The 26723-nt window shown below is 37.6% G+C and overlaps 2 protein-coding genes across 3 annotated transcripts; both read left to right on the top strand.

The window, feature by feature from the left end:
• On the top strand, positions 1-9801 carry LOC143847820 (serine--tRNA ligase-like). Of its 2 annotated transcripts, none has more exons than XM_077356598.1 (10): positions 1-279; positions 363-433; positions 558-719; positions 1703-1808; positions 3297-3490; positions 8018-8121; positions 8474-8654; positions 8772-8951; positions 9160-9366; positions 9482-9801. In XM_077356598.1, the coding sequence occupies exons 1-10, from the start codon at positions 147-149 to the stop codon at positions 9530-9532; spliced, it is 1389 nt and encodes a 462-aa protein (XP_077212713.1). In that variant the 5' UTR covers positions 1-146; the 3' UTR covers positions 9533-9801. The 2 variants fall into 2 exon arrangements, with proteins under 2 accessions (XP_077212713.1, XP_077212714.1); XM_077356599.1 differs by having other exon boundaries at positions 9550-9801.
• Positions 9802-16777: 6976 nt separating this feature from the next.
• LOC143848758 (uncharacterized) lies at positions 16778-26722 on the top strand. The gene is made up of 6 exons (XM_077357798.1): positions 16778-16833; positions 16921-17173; positions 20323-20432; positions 20519-20890; positions 21084-21759; positions 26565-26722. The coding sequence occupies exons 2-6, from the start codon at positions 16957-16959 to the stop codon at positions 26639-26641; spliced, it is 1452 nt and encodes a 483-aa protein (XP_077213913.1). The 5' UTR covers positions 16778-16833; positions 16921-16956; the 3' UTR covers positions 26642-26722.
• The last annotated feature ends 1 nt before the right edge of the window (position 26723 follows it).

Below are 26723 nucleotides of genomic sequence, written 5' to 3' on the forward strand. Positions count from 1 at the left end.
TTTTTATACGCTTTATCACCGTATTTTATTCGTTAGGGTTTGTAGGGTTTTAAGTATCGTATCCTCCTCCTGTCCGCTCTCATCGTCTCTCTTCTCTCCTTTTCATACTGTGAATTGCAGAGAAAACAGAGAAAAGAAGAAACAAAATGTTGGACATAAATCTGTTTCGAGAGGATAAAGGGAACGATCCAGAAATTATTCGTGAATCACAACGTCGTAGATTTGCAAGCGTCGAACTCGTTGATGAAATCATTCTCCTCGACAAAGAATGGCGGCAAAGTAATTTATTACTCAATTTCTCTATCTTATCTATTTTTTCAATTAAATCACTCACAAATAATTCTTTTTTTTATCTGTTTTAGGTCAATTTGAGCTTGACAATCTTCGTAAAGACTTCAATCGAATCAACAAGGAAGTCGCTCGCCTAAGAATCGTAACTCTTTTTTTTCCTTCTTCCTTGAATCATGTTCGATTTTCTGTTTTTTTTTTTTTCTTGTGATTTGATATTTAGGGTTTGTTTTTGTTTTGTTTTGGATCTGTTTACTATGGTGGAAAAGGGGGGTGGTGATGCGAGGGAGATGATAGCGAGTACGGATGAAAACAAGCAATTGACTGCACAGAAAGAGATTGAAGTTCAGGAGGCAAGATCTGTGCTTTTCTCCAAATTAGAGACAATTGGTAACCTAGTTCATGATTCTGTACCTGTCAGTAATGATGAGGTTCGCTATTCTTTGCATTTTGCAATCTTTTTCCTTAAGGCCTTGTTTGGATTGCAAATCAAGGAAATTTTTTATTGTAGGTAAATGATTAGATTATGGTTAATTTAGAAGGATATTATAATAAATTGAAGGTCCCACTATTAAAAGTTGCATGGGGTTGGTTCAAGTTGTGATTGTTAGTGTGTCAAACAAATAGAAATTTTTTAGAAATATATTTCTTTTGCAAAATTTTCCAAAAATTCCTGCAATCCAAACACCCTAAGGCTGTGTTTGGATTGCAAGAAAAACATTTTTGGTGGAAAAATATTTTCTTTTCAAGATCTAGAGGGAAATGATGTGATTATGGTTAATTTAGAGTGATATCATCATAAATTGAAAGTTTCTCTACATAAAAATTGAATAGTGGCTGGTTCCAATTAATTTTTTTTATGTTTGCAAAAATATTTCAAAAATTTTACTTTTTTGGCATACGAAAAAATATAACTTGAACAGCCCTGTTCAATTTTTATGTAAGAGTGACCCTAACCCAATGCGCCTCCGAATCAGGTCGGGTTGAGTCAGGTCGGGTACATCTATAGAGCCAAACAGAAAAATACAAGAAAAAAAAACATAATCCTAAGAAAATCATCATAAAGTTAGAGGACGGAGGTCGGGTCGGGTTGCCAAGGCCTCAACCCTAACCCAACCCGAAATTAAATTGGGTTGGCTTTTTTCAACCCAAACCAACCCGACCCAACCCAACCCGGGAAAATGCCAACCCAACCCTAGCCAAAATCGGGTTGAACCCGTCGGGTTTGGGTTGAGCCCGACCCAAGTTGCACCCCAATCAATTTATGACGATATCCCTCTAAATCATTATTTCCTACTAAATCATGCAGAGAAAAAAAATTCTAAGAAAATTTTCCATCAGAAATGGTTTTCTTGCAATCCAAACAGGGCCTAGATAAAATTGTTACTGTTTGATTACAGATTTTTGATTTCAGGCAAACAATCAAGTCATTCGATTTTGGGGAGAGAAACGAATGGAACCTAAATTGAGGAACCATGTGGAGCTTGTTCAGCGTCTCGGGATTGCTGATCTAGTAAAAGGTATTTGATATTTCCAAGTGAAACTTTCTGGGCTTATTAATTTGCTTTTGCTTCTTGCTATGATAATTGCTATATGATTAAAATGTATGATACAAATGCTTAAGCCCAAAATTATATTGGGTTTCTTTGCTGGATCAATGTATCAATTGTTGTTAAAATCCTACAATTTGTATATCAAATCTTATGATTCGATTTGATCTTTGTGATAAGCAAACAATTCAATTTGAAGCCTTTTTCACAAAATTCACGACCAAATTGTGCGACTGCACAATAATGGAAAGTTGCTGTTTTTTAATGAATTTTGGGAATTTATAAGTTTTTTTCAATCTTTTGGAGTGTATGGAGATAAACAGGGGATTAAGAGGTTGGATAGCCATTGCCTCGGCCGGGTGATTGTAGAGGGTGCCTCCCTTAATTAATGCCATTCGGTGGGTAAGAGGATCTATTGTCTCCCTTGGCGGTTTGCTCGGTTCTTTGATGAGATTCATCACCAAGTAGTCGGATCGTCTATCATCTTCATGCATATCTGTAGATCGGCTAATAGTATTGCTGATCATTTAGCTAGGGAAGGAGTAGAAAAACAGGGTTTGGATTTTTTTAATTCTCTGCCTTCTTGATTTCTATCTCTTTATGTACTTTTTTCCTTTTTCTCTTGATCTTTCATTGTGTTTGCCGGGTTGACTACCTCGGTCTTCCATTTTGCTTTTGAATGAAATTTGCATCCATTCAAAAAGAAAGAGATATGAAACAGTATTGGTCTCCATTAATAAAAGAAAGATTAGACGGTAGGTAACATGCTAAGACCAGCTCACGATGCACTTTATTGGTCATTACTAAATACAAATGCCATGAAATATTCTTAACTAAAATTTTGTTGTGAATTGTTAGAATTTTACTGGATTGGTCAGATTCGTATTTTTTTCATAATTTTTTTAAAAGGGAGTTGCTGATCTCTGGGCATATCTTTTAATAGGGTAAAAAATGAGAGATTTGGGTCTGGTTTAAGGTTAGGAAGTTCTGTAATTTTCAGATGGTACTATGGAAATAGCGTTAGGTTTATCGGTGGATTGGATAAGCTCTAATGGACTGTAATCCAGTTAATAATGGAAGGCAAGTTATCTGATATGCAGAAAGGTAAATGGATGGATTAGGGTGAAGGTATTGGTTATGGTGTAGGTTTTACAAAGTTCTGAATGGTTTGTACAAATCTGTAATTATCTATAATTGGATTATGACAGATCTGGAACAAATATGAAATAAACTCCTTAACAGTCCCTTAAAAGTTTGAAAGTTAATTTGTAAAGGAAAATAACTATAATATGTCTAGGGTGGGTCTGTAGCAGGTTATTATAGGTGGGCAAAAGGGTTTAAAATATGGACTTGTTTATAACAAAATATCTCCTTCATTAGTGTGGCATATTGTGATTATATGTCTTGCATGAATATGCCACTAAATGATACTATTCTAATTTTTCTTGATATGTTTAGGTGCTAATGTTGCGGGAGGAAGAGGTTTCTACTTAAAGGGTGCTGGTGTCCTTCTTAATCAGGCATTAATAAACTTCGGCCTTGCATTTTTGAACAAAAAGAGCTATACACCATTGCAGACTCCGTTCTTCATGAGAAAAGATATCATGGCAAAATGCGCTCAATTAGCTCAATTTGATGAGGAACTTTACAAGGTAAAATTTTACTAATTTCGTCGACCAATTTAGTATGCTAGAAGCAAGCATGCCCTTTAAGATCTTTTGTGTTATATGGTCGTTGGTATGCATAACCTTCTCTTTCTTCGTTAGTTGAAAACTTGAAATGATCTTTTGAATAATATATTTAACTAGATAGATAGTCTACTTATAAGGGCAGCTACCTTCAGATGCACCTCAAACAGGCAGACACATCAAACAGCTGGATGTTTTGGATGGTGTTCACCCCGAAAAAATAGGAACTGGGAAGACACGTCCAAATGTTTGGGGTGCCATTGCAGCTAAGAATCCTCAATTATAAGATAACAACTTATGTTGTCATTCATTCGTGCCATAGAGGAAAAAGCATTAAAAAGGGGGCAACAACAAGCAATTGCAAGGTCCCACCTATGTACACCTTCTCGAGAAAGATTATCTGCCAACTTATTAGTGCTTACCATTAAAAAAAAAAACTTATTAGTGCTTCTTAAAATGTGCTTAGGATATTTTTTAATATAATAAGCGAACAGAGAAGAGAGAAAAGATGGAGAAGTGACCATGGACAAATCTTATCATTAAAGGTCAAATGACCGATTGAAATGAGAGTACTACAAGCATCTGTTAAGTGATAAAATTACCATTAAACATGAATAATTACACTTTAGCAACCCTCCTGAAGCTAATATGTTTTCTTGAAAGCTGAAATATAGATAACTTGTCGTCTTATAACTGATCACAATCTCTTATAATGGTCTAAGCCGCTTGGTCAAGAGAAGAATGTAATTTGTAAACAATTCACCATCCTTTTATCACTTTATGCACGAAACAACTATTATTTTTAATGTTCTTTGGTGCATACAGGCAAAGCAGGATTCGAGAAACATTTAATTGCACTTTGAGTATTACAATGAAGAACACTAGACTGTGGAGGAAGTTTCTGTTCATGCATCAAATGGGGGATTCAATAGCAACCATTGATCCATATTCAGCCCTTGTACCGGATTTTGCAATCGTTTTTGGGTTTTTTTACCCCATGAATGAGGTTGATCATTCATCATCACACAATAACCTAAATCATTTTCCCGACTGTCTGGATCACTTTCCCAGTTTGCATTTGAATATGCATCAATCAGTAAATGAGCATTTCCTTTTGCCGGATTAAATAGTGTATTAGAATCGATACCTCTTATATAGGGCAAAATGCGTTTGTTAGCATGAAGATGTTCTTCTTCAGGACGATGCCAGAATTGGTAGCCTTGATTTACAACGAATTTTATGTTTGTCTAGTAAATTCTAGGCATCGGAGGGCTTGAACTAGATTTCAGTGTTGCACAGGATTTGTCACAGGGTGGCCCTCAGTTCCACTTACCTTTTATCAACATAGCATTAGTATTGGTGTGCTTTCAATTAGTCATTTTACCAAGCAAATCAGCGGCATACATTTGCTGACTCAAAAACATTTCTTGGTACATTCTCCTCATTTTTTTCTACAGATGCTGAGAACCTCTATGAAAATATAGAATGGACTCTTGTCTCCTGAACAATTTCTAATTCTAAAATAACTCACTAACTACTATAAATACAATAAAGAAAGTTTCATAATTTATTTAATCTACTATATAGAAATAGCACAACTCTGATACTTGGAGGTTGTTGGAGTCTAATAATTTCTCACCTTCGCTTAGAACTTGGACACATTCTCCTGTGTGATTCCATTGACCATATGAATCAGAGTCAATGTTCAATAGCTAATTTATACTAGTCCTGTCAGTATTCCTTTCTACACTTCGACACATTCCCCTCTCCATTCTTTTCCTTTGAAAATTTTCTATTTTGTTCTTTTAAACAAAATTCATTACTCATCATTCTCATCTTCTGTGAATACAGGAAACCTTTTCGTTGTTGTTAATGCACCTCATACTCCTAATTTTTTATATTTCTCCCAAAGCTATGTGTGAACAAAATAGACTGCCAACTTCTGAATCAGTCAATGCCATGGTTGCTTCATTCTTTTTATGCCATCTATCAGCTTCGTTCAGAAGGCCTCCTATTTGAACCTTCCTATCCAGAGCCTCCATATGGCTCCCAGTTATCCTGATACTTGAACCTATAAACTAATGACCTCTGCAAATAGGCTGGCCCACACATATATTGCCATCACCGAGTGGCAAGTGCCACACCGTCTTATCGTTCTCCACTTCTGCCTGACACCCCCACCTCAGAAGAAACCGACTATTCATGTCTCCCAATCAAGAATTGCTCCCCTTCCCTCCATTGGTCAGTTTTCAAGTAACCTATCCTGAGTGGAAACTCCTAATTTCCCCCTATTTTTGGCAAAAAGCGTAGAGAAAAAAGGTTCAGACTGCATTTGCTTTGCTGCTATCTTTGGAACCCAATCGGTGCCTCCCCCTGAATGTGAAACATTAACCTCATCACTCACCTTGGTTTCGCTTCAAATGCCAATATGGTGCTTCATCCATCCGCTTCAAATGCCAATATAGTACCTCATCTATTCACAGCCCTTCACATGGACAAATTAATTTGTCACTCTTTTATCAAGACCGATAACCTAGCTGCATCAAACCCTGAGTAACTCACCGGAGCTTCATCCATGTTCCATACTGACTAAAGATTGATTCTCTGCCTTTATGATATTGGCATCCAATGTATTCAAGGTTTAAGCAACCATTTCCTTCAACGATATTGGCGTTCTATGTCCTCAAGATTTAAGCAATCATTTCCCTCATCTATATTGGCGTCCTATGTACTTAAGGTTAAGTAATCATTTGCTTCATCTCCTTGTAATCTCTTTTATTTTCCTGTTCAAAGTTCGAACTTTGCGTTTGATGTTGATTGGATTAGAATGCGCAATATTCTACCCCTTTTGGATTCTGAGGGAACTATCGAGGTTGATTTTCTTTTGAGGGAACTAAGAAAGTGTTCATAGAAAAGGGGGTGCTAGTGAGTCAGTGTAGATATAATTGGGTCTTAGGGGATTTTTCTGGTTTCTGAAGTTTGGGTGTTTTGAAAACATTATGGAGATGAAAAGTTTTGATGAGTAGAAAGAACATAAGATCCTTTGAAGGGGAGTTTTAATGGGTTTTGTTGACGGAATGTTTTGAGGGTTTTTTGCTTCAATCTTGTTGGTTGTCTTCAAGATCTTCTAGGGATCGCACAAGAGGGAAGTTTTATCTTATGGAAGGGTTGTTTTCAAGATCTTCGTTGAAGATCGCAAAGGTTTTTTGGTAGTTTTAACAGGGGTTCTTGTAAGAATGATTTTTTTTTTTTTTTGAATGGTTCTTGTAAGAATGATCTTCTAGGAAGATCGGAGAATTTGAAATATTAGTATTTTTGCTTTGGATAGGTTTAGGAGTTTTATTTGTCTTCATTCACACCATTATCATGATTTGCACATAAACCCTAATATTTTAGGGTTTTTTGTTTTGTTTTTATTAATGTTTTTTTTCCTTGAAATGTGGGTTTGATGTAGCCATGGGGTGGGGTTTCATTGTCTGTGGTGGAGGTGACGGGGGTGGCCGAAGATGGCAGTGGCAGCAGTGGCCCAAGGTGGCGACGGCGGCCGAGGAGCGACGAAGGGGGGATGGCGTAACCCTAATCCCTCTGCAAATGAGGGTATTTTTGTCCTCAAAATATTAACCATGGTTAGTTTGTCTTTCCATCAGGTTAAACTGACTGACAGTTGACGGAGGAGGTGTACTTGTCACATTTTGAAAGTCAGGGTTAGAGTTGAATGTGTCAGAAACTAGAGGGGGTGTAAATGTAATTTTCCCTTAAATAAAAGTCCTTTAGGAAATCAAATTAGCATCCTTTCTCTCGCTAAACAAAACTGCTTTAGGAAATCAGCAACAAAAGGGGCAGAATTTTTTGTTTTTTGAAAGGTGACAAGAAAAATATTGATAAATCATACGAGAATTACATGAGAAAGGGACCAGGAGTCCCCCATAAACTACATCGTATGAGGACCTAGGAGACAACACCAGGGCCCTAAAAGAAAGTTCCAAAACTATTCCCGGTTTATGTTGATAAATAAACAAGGGTTTGAATCAAACCCTAATTTTCAGTTTTTAAGTCTGAAAACCCTAATTTTCAGTTGGGGAAGACGAGGGCATTTTGGTCATTTCTGCCTCGCATTCAACTCCGTCACGTTACAAAAACCTCAGGGGGTGTACTTGTCATGTTTTGAAAGTCAGGGTTAGAGTTGAATGTATCAGAAACTAGAGGGGGTGTATCTGTATTTTTCCCTTAATGAAGATGTTTATCGGATTGGATGGGGAATGCACTTTGTACTTTGATTTCTTTAGATTTTCATATTAAGATGGTGTTGTGACTGAGAATTAAACTCAAGGATCATTGGATTATTCTCTATTATTTTGATTTTGAAGTGATCTTCTGAATAAAGGATAAACTTATTTGCTCCAAATTCTTACCAGACTTCTATGCCTCAAGTGTAAAAAGGTCAGTGTTTCTGATTTATAAGGATATGATCAATCAATTGACCTTCTACAGGTAACTGGTGAGGGAGATGACAAGTATTTGATTGCCACAGCTGAACAACCATTGTGTGCTTTTCATATAGGTGAATGGATCAATCCTGATGACCTGCCAAAAAGGTTTGTTTTTTTTTTTTGTTTTTTTTTTTTGACGAGTATTTGATTGCCATAAAGGTTTGCTTTGTCCTGTTTGTGCCATTCTACTCTTTGAATTTTTTCATGACCACTGTATAAAGATTCTAATTCACTGTTTAAAACTCCCCTACTCAACCCAGTTTTACCTGGTCGAGTTCTTGTCTGTGCCTGAATTTTACCCTCCAGAGTCGATCAAAACCCCTTTGACTTCCCCGGGTCATGAAGAATTAACTGTGTCAACCATTGACCCGCCTAAGTCAACTCGATTTTACCCTGGGCAAACACACACACACAAACAATTAACTTGTGGTTACTAATGCAGTTTAGATGTGTGCAGATATGCTGGATACTCAACATGTTTCCGTAAAGAAGCTGGTTCACATGGTCGAGATACTTTAGGTATTTTCAGAGTCCATCAATTTGAGAAAGTGGAGCAGTTTTGCTTGACCGGCCCAACTGGTGATTCCTGGGCGATGCATGAGGAAATGATAAAAAATTCTGAAGAATTTTATAAGGAGGTGTCTTTCTTGGAAACTTCAGTACTCATTCTGTATAACTTTTCCTTTTTCTATTGATTGATTCTAGGTTTATTTTCGGTTTGAAAGTTTTCTGATGTAGATTTTCATTTATTACAGCTGAACATCCCCTATCAAGTTGTATCTATTGTTTCTGGTGCTTTGAATGACGCGGCTGCAAAGAAATATGATTTAGAAGGATGGTTTCCTGCATCCAAAACATACAGAGAGCTGGTGTCCTGTTCAAATTGTACCGACTACCAATCCAGAAATCTTGAAATTCGATTTGGCCAGAAAAAGGCAAGAAATTTTTTCTTTATTTTAATCTTTTTCCCTAAGCATATAATCTATGCACAGATTAAACCTCATGACACCGACTCTAAGAACAACTGAATAACAGCATAACTCATTTGGCCTAGTTTTATTATGTAGCGTGATATAGGCTTGACTGCACCGCGAGGGGGAGGCTATGCTTAGTTCTTACGGCTTCTTGTTTGTTTGTTTTTAGGCTAACGAACAAGTGAAGCAATATGTTCATCTATTGAACTCTACTCTCACAGCAACGGAAAGGACTATATGCTGTATTTTAGAGAATTACCAAAAGGAAAAAGGAGTTGAAATTCCAACAGTGTTGCAGCCCTTCATGGGAACTAGCTTTCTTCGTTTTGAAGATGAAGAAAAAACAGAAGCAAAAGGAAAGAAGTCTAAGGCTAAGGTCTACTTCAATCCATCTGTGTTTCTCAGAATGTGTTGGCTTGTTTGTGGTGAAAATGTTTGCATCATTATTGCATGCACAATTCTGATTTCTTTTAAATCTTTGACTTGGACAGGCAACTACATGTGTGGAGGGGAATTGCATGCACAATTCTGATTTCTTTTAAATCTTTGACTTGGACAGGCAACTACATGTGTGGAGGGGAGCCAAAACGAGCAAGAATGAATACAGACCTACTTGTGAGGAACATATCATAGCCTTTTTAACTTGGTAAATTATCTCATAGATGGGGTTAGATTGGACTAATCCCACCATAGTTTAATTTTTAAGAAGGGACTGAATTGGATTATGCCAGCACATTTTGACTGTAATTCCCGAAAGGTTTTCAGTAATTTGTGCGAGTGTTACCGAAAGAATATGTTGCCACTTGAAGACTCTGGTCTGGGTTTGAGTACCCATGATTCATTTTTGATATGATTAAAAAAAGAAAAGAATGCAAGAGATAATGCGACCCCTTTTAACGTGATTTGGCATAAAAAAACGTTAAAGTCTGTCCACAATTGACGTTGAAAGTGGGGCACATTATCCTACAAGGGGGCGAATAAAATCATCTCCCTTTCCTTTTTCTGTTTTTATATGATTGCAAGGTGTGTTTTTACACAAGAAATCCTCTCGAGTTTTTCTGTTCTAGTCGTTAGTGCTTTATATATTTTAAACTAGCTGATTAACAGGGCGTTCCTTTTTTTTTTTTTAACTATTGCACATTCTTGCTCAGTTCATTTTTTGAGTTTATTCAAACGAAAGGAGAGGTAAGTTTTCTTCCACAATACTAACACTTAATAATTTCAGCAGCCAAACTCATACCCAATTGTATTGGATGCAAATCTATTCAAGGGATCTTGTAGAAAGATGTCATAATTTTAAGCTCAAGGACTCCTTTTGATAGGGATGGGTTAGGGTTGGCCATCCTCAAGCTGAGGCTCGGGCTGGATCGGGTTAGGGTTGGCCATCCTCAAGCTGAGGCTCGGGCTGGATCGGGTTAGGGTTGGCCTCAACCCGACCCAACACGACAGGGTTGGCCTCAACCCGACCCAACACGACCCGAGTTGCACCCCTTTGGATACCTCAAAATTATTTGCAGATCTGTCCTATGCAACTATGCAAGTGTAGTACTGTCCTACTGTTTATGGGAGCCTAATTAAAATCAACTTCCTAAGTCTTTTGGGTGGAGGGGTTGGACCGACCAAGCCTCACCGATAATAAATTCCTCTCTCTCTCTCTCACACACACACGTATACAAAAAATTAATCATGAGTTGACACTTGACATGTGCCTCTCTCTATATCTGATAACAAAAGTTTATCATTAGCTTCGAGGTCGCACGTGCCCCACACACCCACACACGAGAGTCCTTGTATTTGGTGGATGACCATAAGTTAAATGTATTGCCACTTGACCAACCATGATTGGATAATCCTGACCCTTGCATTCAGGTGGCATTTATGGTTTTCAGAAGAGAAGCTACGGGGCATTTGGATGCGTTGATTTTGCTTTCTTTTGAGAGCTTAGAGCAGTGAAAATAAAGATTTTCTGGAAATAGGTTCTATGTTGGATGGATGACATCCTATATTTTATAAGATTGCAGTTTTCCATTATTTGGATCACATCTTATATTGGCTTGAAAGTTTTATTAGCTTTGTTTGGCTAAGAAACATACCTTGGTTAGGGTCTGTTTGTGTTTCTACTTAGGGATTTGCTAGTTAGGGTCCATATTAAAAGGCATTACGAGGCTGGCCTATGCATGTTAGACCACCCACCTCGTGAATGGAGACAAGCCACCTCGTGAATGAAGACAACAACAACTTTTGTCTCCATTCACGAGATGGGTGGTCTGACATGACATGTGACTGACTGACTGGCCGCGAAATGCCTTTTGTGATGGACGCTAGCAATTCCCTTCTACTTATTTCAATAGGAAACTTTAAAGAGAAATTAGTGATGAGTAATGGGGACTCTTTATGCCATTTATGTCCAATACTCTTATTAATGAACTCTTATTGATGAATGGCATGATCCTTTCTGTTAAATGAAATAATGAATAGCTATAATTCTATAAACATTGGAGGGCGATGATTTTTTGCCCCCCCTCCTCCCCTAAGGATCATGTTAAAAAAGCATTAAAGTCTGCCCACAATTCACGCTAAAGGGCGCATAATCCTACAGGGGCGAAAAAATCATCTCCCACGTTGGACCATATCGTAATTGGAAAAGCTAATCGAGCTATGTTGGGTCTATGTTGGGTCTCGAGTATGTGAAACCATAATTTTATAAATCAATTCTTTTCTCGTTTCTATTTTTTTTTGTACATTGGGCTTGTATCCAGGACTAGATGAAGTGTTTTTTTTTTTTTTTATAACCGTTGGATCTTTACTAACATCTTGATGTGATGAGAGGCTTATAGTCTTCGTCAGTTTCTTTTAAAAGGCCTATGATTTGCTGTTGCTGATTATGCAAAACCAACTTCTCTTATTTGCTTTTGATATATGATCATTTTTCACGTGTGAGGTTGCGACTTAGTATAACCTGTGTTTAATATTACAGGGTGCATTGTTCTCCTGTCATCCCAACCTCTGTGTGCTAGGGCCAAATTCCTATAAATCTGGTGTGTCCGAATGGTGAGACTTGAGAGATGTGGGTGTTGTTGATTCTTTTAGGCCCTTCCCTTCCTGGAATGCCCTTTAAGCCGATAAGGAGCCTAATTTAATTTGTCTATTTTATTTTTTCTCTTTTCTTCATCTTTTCATTAGTTTTGCAATTGTGCTTTCCATCTTTCTGTCTGGCTTATTAGTGAAGGGGCATGTCATTCTCTCTTGCTTTCTTTCTGTCAGTCTTTTCTTCACTGTATTTCAATCTTTTCTTGTGTTCTTTCTTTTGTTTGACCACTCCTCCTTTTAATGTTGAGGTCGCACCATTGAATCACCTTTGATGTTATATGTAATAGTTTGCTATTTAGCAATAATATACATTAGAAACCAACCATAGATAATGTAGGTTTTGAGGTTTTTTTTTTATTGCTGTCGAATTTTTGCTCGATTCATGTCATGTCACTAGGGCCGGTCGAACCTACAAATAAACCGATTATTACGAATAACCAAGAAACAAGCTAAAAATTCAAAGGAAATGGAGAACTTTGCTGAAATACGCAAGGAACTAAGAAAAAAAAAGAGCCACATTGCCAAAATGGTCATTGAGAAATTTGGAAAGATCAATCAGAAAAAAAGTAAAAAACCCAACTTCAATAGATCTGTAATAAAGAAGGGGAGAAAAAGAAGACTTTCACAAAAGAGATGTTGGTTGTAAGAGGGTTTCTAAGAGTCTCGCCGTCCCTGTCCATGATAGGCCCAATGTCGCAATCAGATTTTACGTAGATACTGTGAAACCAGACAGAGCAAGGGCACAACCAAGAGAAGAGAAAGGAAGAGAGGGAAATGAGAGTGTTGAATTTTCTTTTTTAGAGTTTTGAGAAGCTCGATTCAAATTTACAAATTTTGCCGAAAAATTGGGATTATCATTGTCCAATGATTTTTTGTCGTGGTATTAACATGCGCCCACATGTAACATGTTCAGAGCCCTACAATGATATTCATGCGCTATGCGCGAACATTATTCATGCAAAAGGTGTAAGCTTTTATGTGGTATAATAATGCTACAGCTTAAAAATGTAAGGTATTTGATATCTATAAAGAAAATTGCACCTGCCCTTAGTAGCTCAGCTATGGAGAATTTTACTTTTAAATATTGGTATCACAATTTCATGCTTATATAGATAGGCATTAAATTGGGGAGCTTGAAATGTTGACATACTTAGCTCACCAGTCCAACAACCATGAGTTCCGTCAAGTTCTTGGTGGTTATGGTATTTTCATTTAGTTGCACCAAAACATGGTCAGATATCCCTTTCTCTCTCTCTTTCTTTCTCACAAGTCTTATGATGACATGAAAAAGCTAGAAGCTTTATATACACATAGCATCAAATCTCATATGTGTGTGTACATCATTAAATCTTTATGATATGTTACTAATTACTTATATGAGCGTGGCATTTTCGCACAAAACCATATCTCTACCCTTTCTTTTCACGACCTAATTTTGATTGTTTATTTGAGGTAATTCTTCTCTCTTAGAAAAAGAGGAGCCACAGATGACTTTTTGTGAACCTACATGAAGAAGTTTGAGTTGGGTGTGGTGAATGTCCTCCAATGAGGGTGCCCCACATAGAATAGATAGTTATGTCACTTGGTAATTTATCTTTTGTTGAAAGAAGCTTAGCTCATCCAATCAAGGTGCTTCTTATTGACATTTGGTGGGACTTGTGGTTGCCAAGGACCAATGAATCTGACCACATAGAACGTGACACAATAAGGCACATAGAGTTTCTATTAGGATTGAACCTAACAACCACGATTTTTTAGTGTTTTCCAATAAAGAAATATAAGAATGTTCTGTATAGTCTCATGAATATTCACAAAAAAGAGTTTATCAGGAATTATATATTGATTTATCAGCTATCTACAAGTAAATTATATGTTTGTCTCCCCATAGTCAATATTAGATAAATCTAGAAACATAATCATATAAAATAATATTGGTATTATAAAATATCACTTGAAAATTGGCAATATCTTCTCCATTGGACGATTTTTTAGTACATGCAATTTACAATACGGGATTTGCTAGGCAATTTCGCGGCTCACTTTTGCATGAGAGAACAACCACCTCATATGAATTGAATAAGTAAGACACAACCTGCTGCAAGTAGGACGTGTGGCTGTTCTCTCCCGCAAAAGTGATCTGCAAAATTGCCTAGCGAATCCCATAAAATAATCCACAAGTTAGAGGGTCAAAATTGCTTGACGAGATTTATAGTCGCTGGCCCATAATTTATTATATGTCGTATAAATGAAGAGAGAACGGTTTCTACACACAAGTGTAGATAAGTTATCTACACACTAGCTTAAAATATAGTGGAGGGCATATTGTTTGGGTGATCCAAACAATTCATTTGATTGGCCCACACATAGATAGCGTGTCCACAAAAATCAGCTCCATAAGATCATCCCAACCCTACGATTTGTGGAGGTAAAATGGACGTGTATAAACCTTCACAAATCTGTCCATTTTTTGCCTCCATGGTTCGAAGGGTTAGGATGATCCTATGGAGCTGATTTTTTGTGGACATCCTATCTATGTAAGGGCCAATCAAATGAATGGTTTGGATCACCCAAACAATGTGGCCTTCTACTGTATTTTAAGCTAGTGTGTAGAAACCGTTTTCTAATAAGTGAAGAGAATAAGTGAATATCATTTCCCTAATGTGATATATCAACTATAGCTATATATCGTCAAGTTGATCATGTGGCTAGGATTATAAATATGAGGATCATGACACATGTCACACTAACATTGATTTGGTATAGATGTCTATATAACTATTAGTGGCATCAAATCACATGATTATCTATAGTTTAGTACTATGATTATTCTTATTAATGATTGATTTAAAGATTATGCTCTCTTTTAACAAATTAAGGTTGCCTTCAGCGATTATTCTTTGTAGTGCTTTTGCATTTTTTTTTTGTGTGTAAGAAAAAAATGAAAAAAAAAAAAAAAATACAAAAAATGCTTTTGTCCAGCGCAATCTGCCTCCACCCGTCCTGTTAATTGTCTATTCTCGAGCAATATCTGGGCGTTTCTTTTGCTTCAAGAGTGGGAAATGAGAAATGTAACCCGTACGAGGTTGGCACATTGGCCAGCCCACGGACTTAACCGATGCGCGTGGTTTACGGGTGATTGTGCGCATCTGTAGGGAATAGTCCTGCCCTAAAATGGGGTGGGGATACCCTATGTCATGAAAAGACCGAAAGAACAGCAAATGAGAAAGGTTGAGTTATGATGGCCCTATGGCCTTCCACATGCAAACAAGACAAAAAATGTAATGCGGAAGGGCCCACAATAAAATCCTCAATAATGCACACTCTTCATATCTAATTATATCGAAAGATCCAACCAAGAGTCCCAGAAACTAAACTAAGCGCAATTGACTCAAGTAAAAATGAAAAAAAAATAAAATGCAAAAACAATGTCTAGTGGAGTGCCATTATCAAAATCATAAAATAAAGATTTCAGTCCATTGTTTTAATATTCACACTCTTCTTGCAATTTTAGTAGTCTACAATTTGACCACGAGAAGTCCTAATGGCCACGTTTAAGACCCATGTGATCAGTTGACTAGACCTCAAACTACAATTCTACTCCAATTTGGTTAACTTTACCTTGATCGGATGATTCTAACTTATAAATAGATCAAGCAAGAACCATAGGGTTCTCCTAAGAAAAGCAGATGTGATCTCTGTTCAGTATAGAGCCTAGGCCATGTGGGATAATCATGATCATCTACATAATCAACGGTCCTGATTGCACATAAAATTTCTAGTGAACCCCAACCCAAAACGTGATTATTAAGGTTGATCATGACTTGGAATATTATGATTTATATCAAGGTTTAAAATTTCTGTTCCGGTACCGGTTTAGACCCATGAAATTCCGAAATTTAGGTCGAAATCTGGTACAAAAAACGAAACAAATATTTTATTCAATATTAAATTTCGGCCGAAATTACCGAAATTTCGGTGAAATATTAAATTAATTTTTTAAAAAACAGATTTTTTGGTCAAATTTCAGAAAAACAGAAATTTAGGTCAAAATAAAATACCGTTTCGGTTTTCGCGATTTCGGTTCGAAATTTAAAACCATGCTTATATGTATATATATATATATATATATATCATAATAGTGTTATTAAGACATCGGATGATGATTAAGACATCATTAGTGCCAGATAAAAAGTGTAAAATAACGAGAGGAGTGCCGTTACCAAAGACACAATGAACAATAAAGGCAGGGGTGTTCCGATTAGAGAGAAGTCGAAGAGACTTCCACTATTTTATTTGGCCATTGATATTCGCACTACAAATCTACCATGTTAAAATAACTGCACAAACTCAAGTTGTCTTTTTCCGTTTAACATGTTTCACAGCTTTTTGAGAAATGTAATAACCTTTGACAGCTGTTTAAATAATAAAAGACAAGCGTGTTAGTGCAATTTTTTGAACTTCCACTATTTCATTTGCTTATTGATATTACCACAACCATATTTGATAATTGCACGAACTCATCTTGTCTTTTATTATTTAACCGGCTGTCGAAAGTTATTAAAATTCCAAAAATCTCTGCAAAGCAAAGGGCAATTAGATAGAAAAGACAATATGATTTTGTGCAATTATAAAAATGGTAGTGCCAATATCATTATCCTTTTATTTGTGCTCTGTTTTTTTTTATGTGTCCTTTGCTTCTTCTAAACGCTTGGCAGCAGCACAAGGCAAAAAAATATTCAAACAAAAGAAGATGGTAAGAAGAAGCTGCATCTGCTTTCCCCACTTTCTCCCTCTCTGTGTTCTTCATTTGGGATTTGGTTTTTATTTTTCTCTGTGACAGAGAAAATACAGAAGAGCTTAAACAGATGCTTTGGAAATGGGGAAAATCGAACAACAGACACATATTGAAGAGACCCAGATCGAGAGCTCTCATTGCGAGAGCTTTTGTTCCAGAATTAATAAGGCTTTTTCGTCCAGATGTGTTATTGTTTTGATTTTTAGTTTATGTGTTTTCATTTCTGCACTCTTTTGGCTTCCTCCTTTTCATCCTTTCAAATCTGGCTCCGAAGGCGCTGTTTCTAATGACTATGCGGGTGAGTTTTGAATTTCCTGATCCAGTTCTGTATTGATTTTATATTAGGTTTTGGAGATGGGTTTCTCTTGATTTGTGTTTTTGTGATGGATTTATTGAGTACTTTGTTTTTTTTTTTTTTTTTCGAGATGGGTTTGATGGGGAGATGGGTTTTTATGTGGGAAATGTTGTGTGATTTTTATGGGTTTTTTGTATTTGGTAATTGGGTTTAGGGGGACTGGATTGAATTATGCAATGGAGGTTCCTATGGATTTTTTTTACAGTGTTCTGTTTGGAGTATTTTGCTTCTACAGGGTTAGGGTAGTCTATCTTAGGGTTTTGTTTTTTGGCCACTCTATTTGTCTCATCACTGTGGACAGCAAGTCATGTGCTTTAAGTTTAAAAATGTGAAGTGGGGTTTGAGTGTTAATGTGGTGAACTTTCTCCACAATGGTAGTGGTTGTACATGATGAAGTATCCTGTTTGATGCCTTGGTATTCTTTCCAGTATTTTTGGTGTCTCAAATGGAACATTTTGAATGTTGCCACAGGTGTCTATGGCATGGTTTTGTTACTGCCCAAAAAAGAGTATTGTTTGTTCATGCACATTTTTTATGCTCTGTTCAATCATTATATTTGTAGTGTGATAACGATTGATGGTGTGGTCCTGCTGTGAGAGCATTTACACACTCTTTTCGGACATGCTTAAACTTTTATTTCAACTTGTTTGGTTGGATTGTGCCATTGATTTCTTGAAGCATCACCAATTTCTTTCTACCGTTTCTGGAAATTATGATTTGTATTTCATAGTGATCATCATAGAATTTATGTGTAACCTTTGAGACATGTCCCTGTCAAATGCATGAACCAACTGTAATTCTAGGAACAGTTACATTTTCCAAAGAGGATTTTGTTTTATGGGTTTTGGTACTAGAAATTTTTGGTTTGATAGTGTTTTGTTTTAGGTTGGGCGCTTTTGACATGAATGCATATGCTTGCTTCTTGTAGAAATTGAATAGAAAATATAGGATTTCCCTCCTCTTACAAGTGCTGCTTCTCTCCTAGTTTTGCATTGCCTTAGTTTATTATCTTCCTCTTCCACTTTTGTTTATAACACCAATCCTTGTTCTAGCTGTTCCATGAACAACCTAGTCACTCTCAGTGCCCACGACTGAGTGCCTATCTTGCTCGACCACCGTAGAGTGGCCCCCAATGTGCTCAGGGAGGCCTTCTCCCTACCTCGCCTTTGTATTTTACTTGAGCTTTAGGCGTTCAGGCCCCCGATTGTGCCCAAGGATTCTACAACAGCCAGATTTGTATTTGTTGTAACCATAGTGTGAGGTTTCTACCACATATATGATCCTTAGCCTTTCGTAGGTTCACCCACAACTATTGCACACATCTCAGTATACCCTATGAAGCTTCATAAATACAATGGCCGCACACCACATCATTGACAACTCAAGTAACATGCTCTTCTGCATCTCTATTCTAGTTCTTTCCATATCCCTACGAGTGATCATTTATCTGTTCCCAACTTCCCATCATCTACATTGGTTCTGCATCTATTTCTTCTTCATTTGGTACCTTTAGTGTTTTCTATGTGTATTTAGTACCCAATATGCAATGAACTTCTTTCTATTTCACACTTTACGTTCCTATTCGATTGTTACTTTGTCTTTTCACCCACTTGTGTTTGTGTGTGTCATGTCCCCAATTGGTCCAGGACATGTGAGCCCCCCACCTTGGAGATTGGCCAAGTTTATGGACTTAGCTAGTGGGCCATACCCTAGCCGAATTAGTGGAGTTTAGTCTCCGATGACTTATTTATTTTCATTATTTGGTTTATTTAGCATTAGTTTCGGTTACTTAAATTAGATTTGATTACATTTTGTGGTATGTTGTCATTGCTAGCTTATTTTATTTCAGTTGGGTAAGGTAGAAAATAGGAAGTAAAATGTTAGGACTTAGGAGCAGTCAAAGTTGTAGTGGGGTTGCTTTGTTTGGAGATTGTTATATAAAGAAAAGGGCACACACGAAAGGGTATGCTATTGAACAATATTTTTTCCTAAAAATCTTCTTAATTTCGTCCCTTCAGAGGTAGTGATCTTTGTAGGCTTCGATTGGGAAGTGCGTTCAATTAATTACCATCTTCTCCGATAGTGCATTGGAGGAGTCGGATCCATCTTCTCTGACTGCATTAGAGAAGTTGAGTTTATGGAGAGATTTAGATCGTTTAGAAATTATTTTCTATCGATTAACTAGCAATCTGAACATTTTTCGAATCGATATCTACTTATCTTTGATATATTCATTGTCCAAAGTGCAAACTGGAATTCCTGTGAATCTGGCTTCCATTTTGGATCACTCAAACCTTATCATTCTTGACTTTGTTTGCTGTTCTAGACAAGCAAGGAGTCAAGGACCTTGCAAGTGAATTTCTGGAGTCTTTAGATAGGGGAGCTGTTTGCAATTACTCGGGGATACAAATCGAATTCCCTGGCCTTCTTTTGGTGCGGATTCCTACTGAAGAATTCGGTCATGGATAGATACATGTTGGTTGATTATGGTTGTGGACATCCTATATATGAAGCAATCATTACAAATATGTGTAGTTGATAGCATTTGAAATCCTAATTGAGAAAGAAAAGAGGGGGGGAGAGAGTGATGTTTTAACATAGAGAGAGAGCTTTAGTGGTTGGGTCATAGTTGGATGGGGATGGGAGTTAATGTTGTGAAATGGATGATGGTCTGTCCATGTCACGAAAACCGAAAGCTATCAAAACTTTGGGTTTTTTAACTTCCATCCCAAAAAGGTAAGAGTGTGGGTATGTACATATACATACCCACACTCTAGCAAGAAAAACTTTTGCAAAGGCACTGGTTGAAAGATCATTTAGAGCTAAAGAAACTGTGAAGCATTGATTTTGAAGACAATTTTAAGCATTTGATTAATATGTTTTTGTTAGTTGGTATTCACTATCTTAAGCTTGAATAGATGACATTATTTGTTTTTTAAATGATACAGTATGTTGTTTACAATCCACATTATTTTTTTCTGAGCTGTTCTTTTGCATTCTATAAATGATTACTTTTCACGGCTTCATATATTCAAATATTCGAGCAAATTAGGTCTTGTTTTACTTTTAACAAGTTACCTGCATCTTTTCAGGTCCAATCCAAGCAAGCTTCAAACTGGAAAGGCCAGTTTCACTACTTACTGAACATATTGAAAGGCTAGAGTATGAAATCTTGGGGGAAATAGGCATGCCCAATACACAGGTCTTATTTCAAGCTTTGTCAGTTATATTTTATTATAATCCATTCTGAATGGCGACTTATCTAACTAAAGCATACCTTTTCAACAGGTTTCCATCATTTCTATGCAACGTTTAGGTACATCAAACTGGACTTATGTCTTGTTTGGTGTTTTTCCTAATCCATATAATGTCCCCATACCTCTGGTAGCCCTAAGTTTACTAAAATCATCTTTAGTAGAGCTGGTCCTTCGGACACAAAAACTGTTGTTGACACCATCAATTTTTGGTCTGCCATCTTCCTTCGAGATTGTGAAGTTCCCGGGGGGACTCACAGTGATCCCTGCACAGTCTGGTTCCTTTTTTCAGAAGGCTCAAATCCTATTTAATTTCACACTAAACAACTCCATTTCTCAGATAAAAGAAAACGTTGACCAGCTAAAGGGTCAACTGAAGTTTGGGTTGCAGTTGAGACCTGATGAGGTAGTCCTGTTACAATTTATTCCAAATCATTCTGACTATTTACATTCTAAGGCCCTGTTCGTTTGAGATTATGACAACCAATCGTTTAATTTTGAGCCCAATAATAGGTTTAGAGCTGACAATTGGTTGTCATAATCTGAAACGAACAGGGCCTAATTGATGGTGTGTGTTAATTTTCATATTTTGCGTGCAGAATGTGTATGTACAGGTTACAAATTTGGATGGTTCAACATTGGCTCCCCCAATTATTGTTCAGGCTACAGTTTTGTCAGATGTAGGGACCCGCTCACTTTTACCGCAAAGATTAAAGCAGTTGGCTCAGGCGATCGCAGATTCTCATTCAAAAAACCTTGGTCTAGATCATGCTGTTTTTGGTAAAGTAAACCAAATTCAACTCTCGGCATATCTACAAAACTCGCTCGACCCATCTCAAGGGTCCCCAAGTCCGTCTCCTTCTCCTTCTCCATCTCCATCTCCATCTCCTGCCCCATCAGAGGGAAATCTCTATTCTGCCCCTGTTTCTCAGAGTCCTGCTTTCTCTCCATCTTATGCTCCAACTCCCAAAAGTGAACCCCAGCCACCTTTGCCTCCATCTTGTATCTCTCATGCACCTCCAATGATAGATATTGCTCCTTCCCCTAGATATAGTCCATACCATGGTCCTTCAATGTCAGTAGATCCCTCCCCAACTGCTAATCCTCACCCTCCTGCTCCTTCCGGATATTCAACTCTTGCAGCAGTTCCTCCACACAATCAACCGCCAAGTCCTGTTTCACAGTTGGACCCACATGTATCACCTTTACCTGCGATACTCTACAGCCCTAGCCCGGGCCAGGACCATAGAAGTGCAATCTCACCATTCCCATCATGTGAGTTACAACTGCCAGTTTATAATCAATTTTTACTGAGATTGGTCTTTCCCTAGCATTTAAAGTCAAATTTTTATTAAGATTAGTCTTTCCCTAGCTGTTTATTTTACATGCTATGATGCAATATCTTGATCATGCTTGTTAGAATGGATATTATTTGATATTCACCTTTATTAAGGTGTGAGTGGTACAATTGTTTTGTTTAGATAAAGTTAACCATATCACATTTTCATAATTGTAATTGTTAAGTACTAGCCTCAGCTCAACTGAAAGGCTGAAGGTGAACCCTCGAAGGAAAGTTAAGAATGGTGGGACGGGCAGAGAGGTTCTTCTTTTGCCTTTTTTAAAGTCCATCTTTTTTTTTTTTTTTGATATGCAACTGAATTCTTATAATAACCTTTGCATGGATAGCAACTGATATTATAGTTCTTTATCAGGCCGAGGCTTTATTAGATGCTTGTACTGCAGTAATCCATTGCTTCATTGATAGTTTATGTGTTTGCTTTCATTAGTTGCTGTTTTTTTTTTTTTTTTTTTTGGTTAGTGAATAATTTATTAAAAGAAAAGAGCAAAAACCAAAGACCGAGATGGTCTAAAGGTGCAATGCACAGTATATAATAGAAGAAAAGAAGAAAGGAAAGAGGAGTAATAAAAGAAAATAGAGAAACACCATAACAGGGAATCTACCACCCAACTATATACTCTCAAGGAGATAAGCGGTATGATTATAGAATCTCCTCATTGGCAATTCCCACTCCCGGTAAAGAGTTAGGATCCGTGTTAGCCAATTGCCATACGTGTTGAATCTCCGTATCAAGTTTGTCTATAGAATCTCGGATCCCCTCTATGGCATCTGCAAACTGCCAAGGGACATTTGCCAAGAGAAATACATTCCATCACTCACCCATCTGATCACATTGACTGAGTATCCCTCAATGATCATCTTCTGAATCTGATCCCAAGTAGCGAATCGAATCCTACTAAGATGTGCCCTGGCCTCTGCCTCAGATAGCATCTTGCTCACCTATTGGGCCCGAAAAGGCTCAAGACACCTCTCTATCTGCATTTCTCTGCAGTCATCCAATGCCTATTGGGCCTGGGCTACCGAAACTCGAATCATCAAAGTTCAGCTGTAGCCTCCCAGGAGGTGGAGGGGCCCATATGGGCTTAGGGTCGTCCAAGTGAATGCTGCTCAACACGGTCGCCTCCCAAGTCCTATGGAAGGACGTCACCAAGATTCCTCTAAACATGGAGAAACTTGATGCCCACTGAACAACTATCGAGAAGATATGGATTTTCCTTTGAGAACACTCCTGTTCCTCTCCTTCCATACAAGCCACGAAGTGGCAGATAGGAATAGGCTCCATTATAGAGTGTAGAGTGGCTCAGTCTCTATACTTCAGGTTTTTGGATCATGAGGTTGGGTCGATAGGTGAGCTTTTGACCAAGTTTGAGGCTACTTATAACTAACAAATCTAAGGGTGATGATCCCATTTGGAATTAGGCCTCTTTCAGGCTTTTCACCATCAAGTCCGAGATGCAACTCGTAATGATTAGAGGTATAGTGGCTCCATTGTGTGAGCTTGGGTCGATTCCTACCCCTTCCTGTGTCCCAACTTTCTGTTGGAGTGTCTGCCTTGATAAAATCATGATTGTTGACCACCTCATAGATTGTCTTCGTGTCATCATTAATCAATGTACCATGTGTTGTGGCTAACCATCTAATGATTCAATACCTGATTGCTAGGCGCTTATGTTACTTCATCTTTTCCCTCTTTGATGTCCAGTGGGGGATACTGGTGTTAGTGGATTGCTTGGTGTAGGATGTGGTCCTTCTGTAACTTTGGTGCATAAAAGGATGTCTATTTCAATAAAGGTAACAACATGCATTCCCAAATCAGATTAAACATGTCATGATAATCAATTATAGCTAAAGCTTTGTAGGAAATCATAACCATTGAAGTCGTTCATCATGTAGAAGACAATTCAACCCATGCAAGTGCCACACATCAAGTTCACAAATAAAACATCTAGCAAACGGAAATAAATCAGATCTTAAATGATTTATCTCAAAAAGGTGATGTAGGAAATAAACCTAAATATGGTTCAAAAGAATGCATACCTAAAGGAGAAAACGAAGTCACCGTAGGAAACACGATAAGGGCGTGTTGTTATTATAGGCAAGAGTTATAGGAAATGTTGAGGTAAAGTGTGAGGGAAATTAGGTGGGAAAGGCTAAGGAAGGTATGGGGCAAGGAGGATGGTGAGAAGGATAAAAAGGGAATGGAGATATAAGGGGAAATGGAAAGAGAACTGGGAGAATATGGTAGATATTAAGGGATCTCGTCAAGCGGATTGTGCCCTCATTTCAACATAGAAAGCAATCGGCTAATGAAGAAGCCAGCCAAAGTTGGTGTGGACAGAGAAGGCGTTCGTGTCGTTCTGTTAGAAGCTTCGGGGGGAAGAAATTCACCTGTTGGAAGCTATCCCGAGTCGAGGGCTACATGAATTAAGGAGGGGCTGTTAGGGATCGGGTCCGATCGCTAGGTTGCAGGAACCAGAAATGTTTCTTTTAGTTTCTACTTTTTTATGTTCCCTTTATCTGTGGTAGCCTGTTGCAATCTAGGTCGGGCTTGTTTTTGTAGTTGTTAGGGGTCTTATTAGCATCACCTTGAAACAACAAGGATCTGATGTAGTTTTGCCTTGATTTTGGGACAACTCATCTCCTATGGTTGTATTGGGTTTTACAGCTTTAATAAAATCTTTGTTTCCTTTAAAAAAAAAAAAGAATATGGTAGTACCAGAGAGTGGCGTGTCGGGCCTCGTGCTTTGGTTGTCCAGTTGACGGTAGTAACTAAGAGGGGAGAATGAGAGCTAGAGAGGTGAAAGAAAGGGAGCAAGGAGGGAGGGCTGATACTCCCTTAAAGGAGGGAGACAATAGAGAGCCAGAGAAGAGAAGGAAAGAAGAAAAAAGGAGGGAGGAGGGAGGGCTGATGCTTCCTTAACCTTAATGTTAAAGAATGCATGGTTTTAAATTTCTCTGAAATTTCCCTGAAACGACCGAAATGTTTCCATTTTCATCCCCACCGAAATGAAATCTCAATAAATTCCTTCCTCATCATTATTTCTGACTAAAATTCCTGAAATTCGACCAAAATTCTCGAAATTTAACCAAAATGGTTGGAACGACAAAAATGGAAAGGTGTTATGTTTTACATTGTATTGACATAGAGTTGGGGTCCTTGGAGGGGAGACTTGTCATTGCACTTTCTTATACTTCATTACATTGTTCTTCTTTATGGACTTTATTGTTCTAAGCATGTGCGACAACGCATGTCACTAGGTGTTCGATGTACTTAAGCCATTATGGATGGCTTTCTTGCTTATGTGAGGGTTGCTAAGTATGTATTTGTGCTTATTCTAACATTTTCCAAAGTTTCATCTTAAAATTTCATCGTTTACATATGTTTCCATACGTTTAATTGATTTTACAAGATTTTCACCAAAATTGAAATGTTTCCTTTTCCGTGCCGACCGAAAGCGACATTTAAAACCTTGAAAGAAGGGGGAAGAGAAGTGGAAAGAAGATGAAAGAGATGAAGAAGAGGTGGTGGTGGCGGTTGTTGTGAAGTAAGGCTTGTCTTCTCAGGCACTTTTGGAGTAGGGGGACTCCAACGAGGCAGATGACTTGGTTTTGACACAAGGCATTATCCTTTGGTCTTCGCTTCATCTCAAGCCTTTGATTGTATAAGGTAGCTCTAGCAACTTGATCACGTGGATGATTTCCAACGAGATTATCATTGGAGATGAGGATATTATTGATGAGATGTTGGATCATATTGAGGGCTGAGGCATCTTTTTTCAGCACATTGACAGGTCTGTCAATAAGACTACAGACACCCTCGTGAAGGAGGGCATCTCCAGGGTCATTCTAGTTGTGTTGAACTCATTCCTGTTGATTGCTAGCTTAATCAATCTCGGTGGTTTTCTCTTTTTATTACCTGGGTCCGCTTTATTTGAGAGTTTTGTAGTTGAAGTTTTCTCTTTTAATAAAATTTCACCGTTCAAAAAAAATTTCAAAATTCAATAACCATAAGAATAAACATAAAAAGGTAGTGAAATCATAGTATATGGGCTGCCCTTTTTTAATCCATGGAAGAACATGCACCTTTCAAATGGAGCTAGGAAGACAGCTCCATGAGGACAGCATTATGTGGCTTTTTTGAAGCTTACCTATAAAAAAAAGGAATCTCGGGATATTCTGGCAACAATAGGCTTCAGGTCAGGGCATGTTTTTTACCATAAATCAGATCGACTGTTGGATGTGACTTTGTTGGTCTTGTCCGATGTTTCTATTTGAGGGTGATTTGGGAAGACAGATCGCAAGATAATATGCTTGGTTGGTTGGATTTATGCCTAATATAAAAGGTGATATGGTTAGTCTTTTAAGTTATCTCGACACCGCTGGTTGTGGTTGTTTTTTTTAAAAGTTGAATTGGAGCCTCTTCTTCAGTGCACTTTGGTGGATGCATTTCCTCTGTTTTTATTTTAGTTGAATTGGCTATTCTCTTGCTATTTATGCATGTCAAATGCTGGTATATGGTGTTCTTATAATCTTTTTGATTCTTTGGCATATGGCATTCTCATAATCTTTTTGATTATTTGGTAGATAAGATTAATAATATGAGCCAAATTAGGAAAAAAAAAATATGACCCACATTTTTATCTTATGAATCGCATTTTGCATCTGATTTGAACTTTCCAACTGTTATGATTTGTACTTACTGGCTATGCTTTTGTTGCAGCTTTTGCTTCAGGTCCTCTCTATAGAGAGATGTGGTTAATTGGGTTACTTGGATTTGTGATATTTCATCTCTTATGAGCACCACATTAATCAGTTTTTGGTGTTTTAGGCCCTGTTCATTTCAGACTGTGACAACCGATGGCGAGGGCCCCAACCGATT

Source organism: Tasmannia lanceolata, unplaced genomic scaffold (genome assembly GCF_043159265.1).
Source record: "Tasmannia lanceolata isolate RefF3 unplaced genomic scaffold, GAP_Taslan_0.1 ptg000016l, whole genome shotgun sequence".
NCBI lineage: Eukaryota > Viridiplantae > Streptophyta > Magnoliopsida > Canellales > Winteraceae > Tasmannia > Tasmannia lanceolata.

Excerpts from the sequence above, each read along its gene's own strand:
- LOC143847820 (XM_077356598.1), top strand. The coding sequence starts at position 147 with ATGTTGGACATAAATCTGTTTCGAGAGGATAAAGGGAACGATCCAGAA. Across the intron at positions 1,809-3,296 it reads GATTGCTGATCTAGTAAAAG|GTGCTAATGTTGCGGGAGGA; the intron begins GTATTTGATATT and ends TGATATGTTTAG. Across the intron at positions 8,952-9,159 it reads TTCGATTTGGCCAGAAAAAG|GCTAACGAACAAGTGAAGCA; the intron begins GCAAGAAATTTT and ends GTTTGTTTTTAG.
- LOC143848758 (XM_077357798.1), top strand. The coding sequence starts at position 16,957 with ATGGGGAAAATCGAACAACAGACACATATTGAAGAGACCCAGATCGAG. Across the intron at positions 20,433-20,518 it reads TAGGCATGCCCAATACACAG|GTTTCCATCATTTCTATGCA; the intron begins GTCTTATTTCAA and ends CCTTTTCAACAG. Across the intron at positions 20,891-21,083 it reads TGCAGTTGAGACCTGATGAG|AATGTGTATGTACAGGTTAC; the intron begins GTAGTCCTGTTA and ends TTTTGCGTGCAG.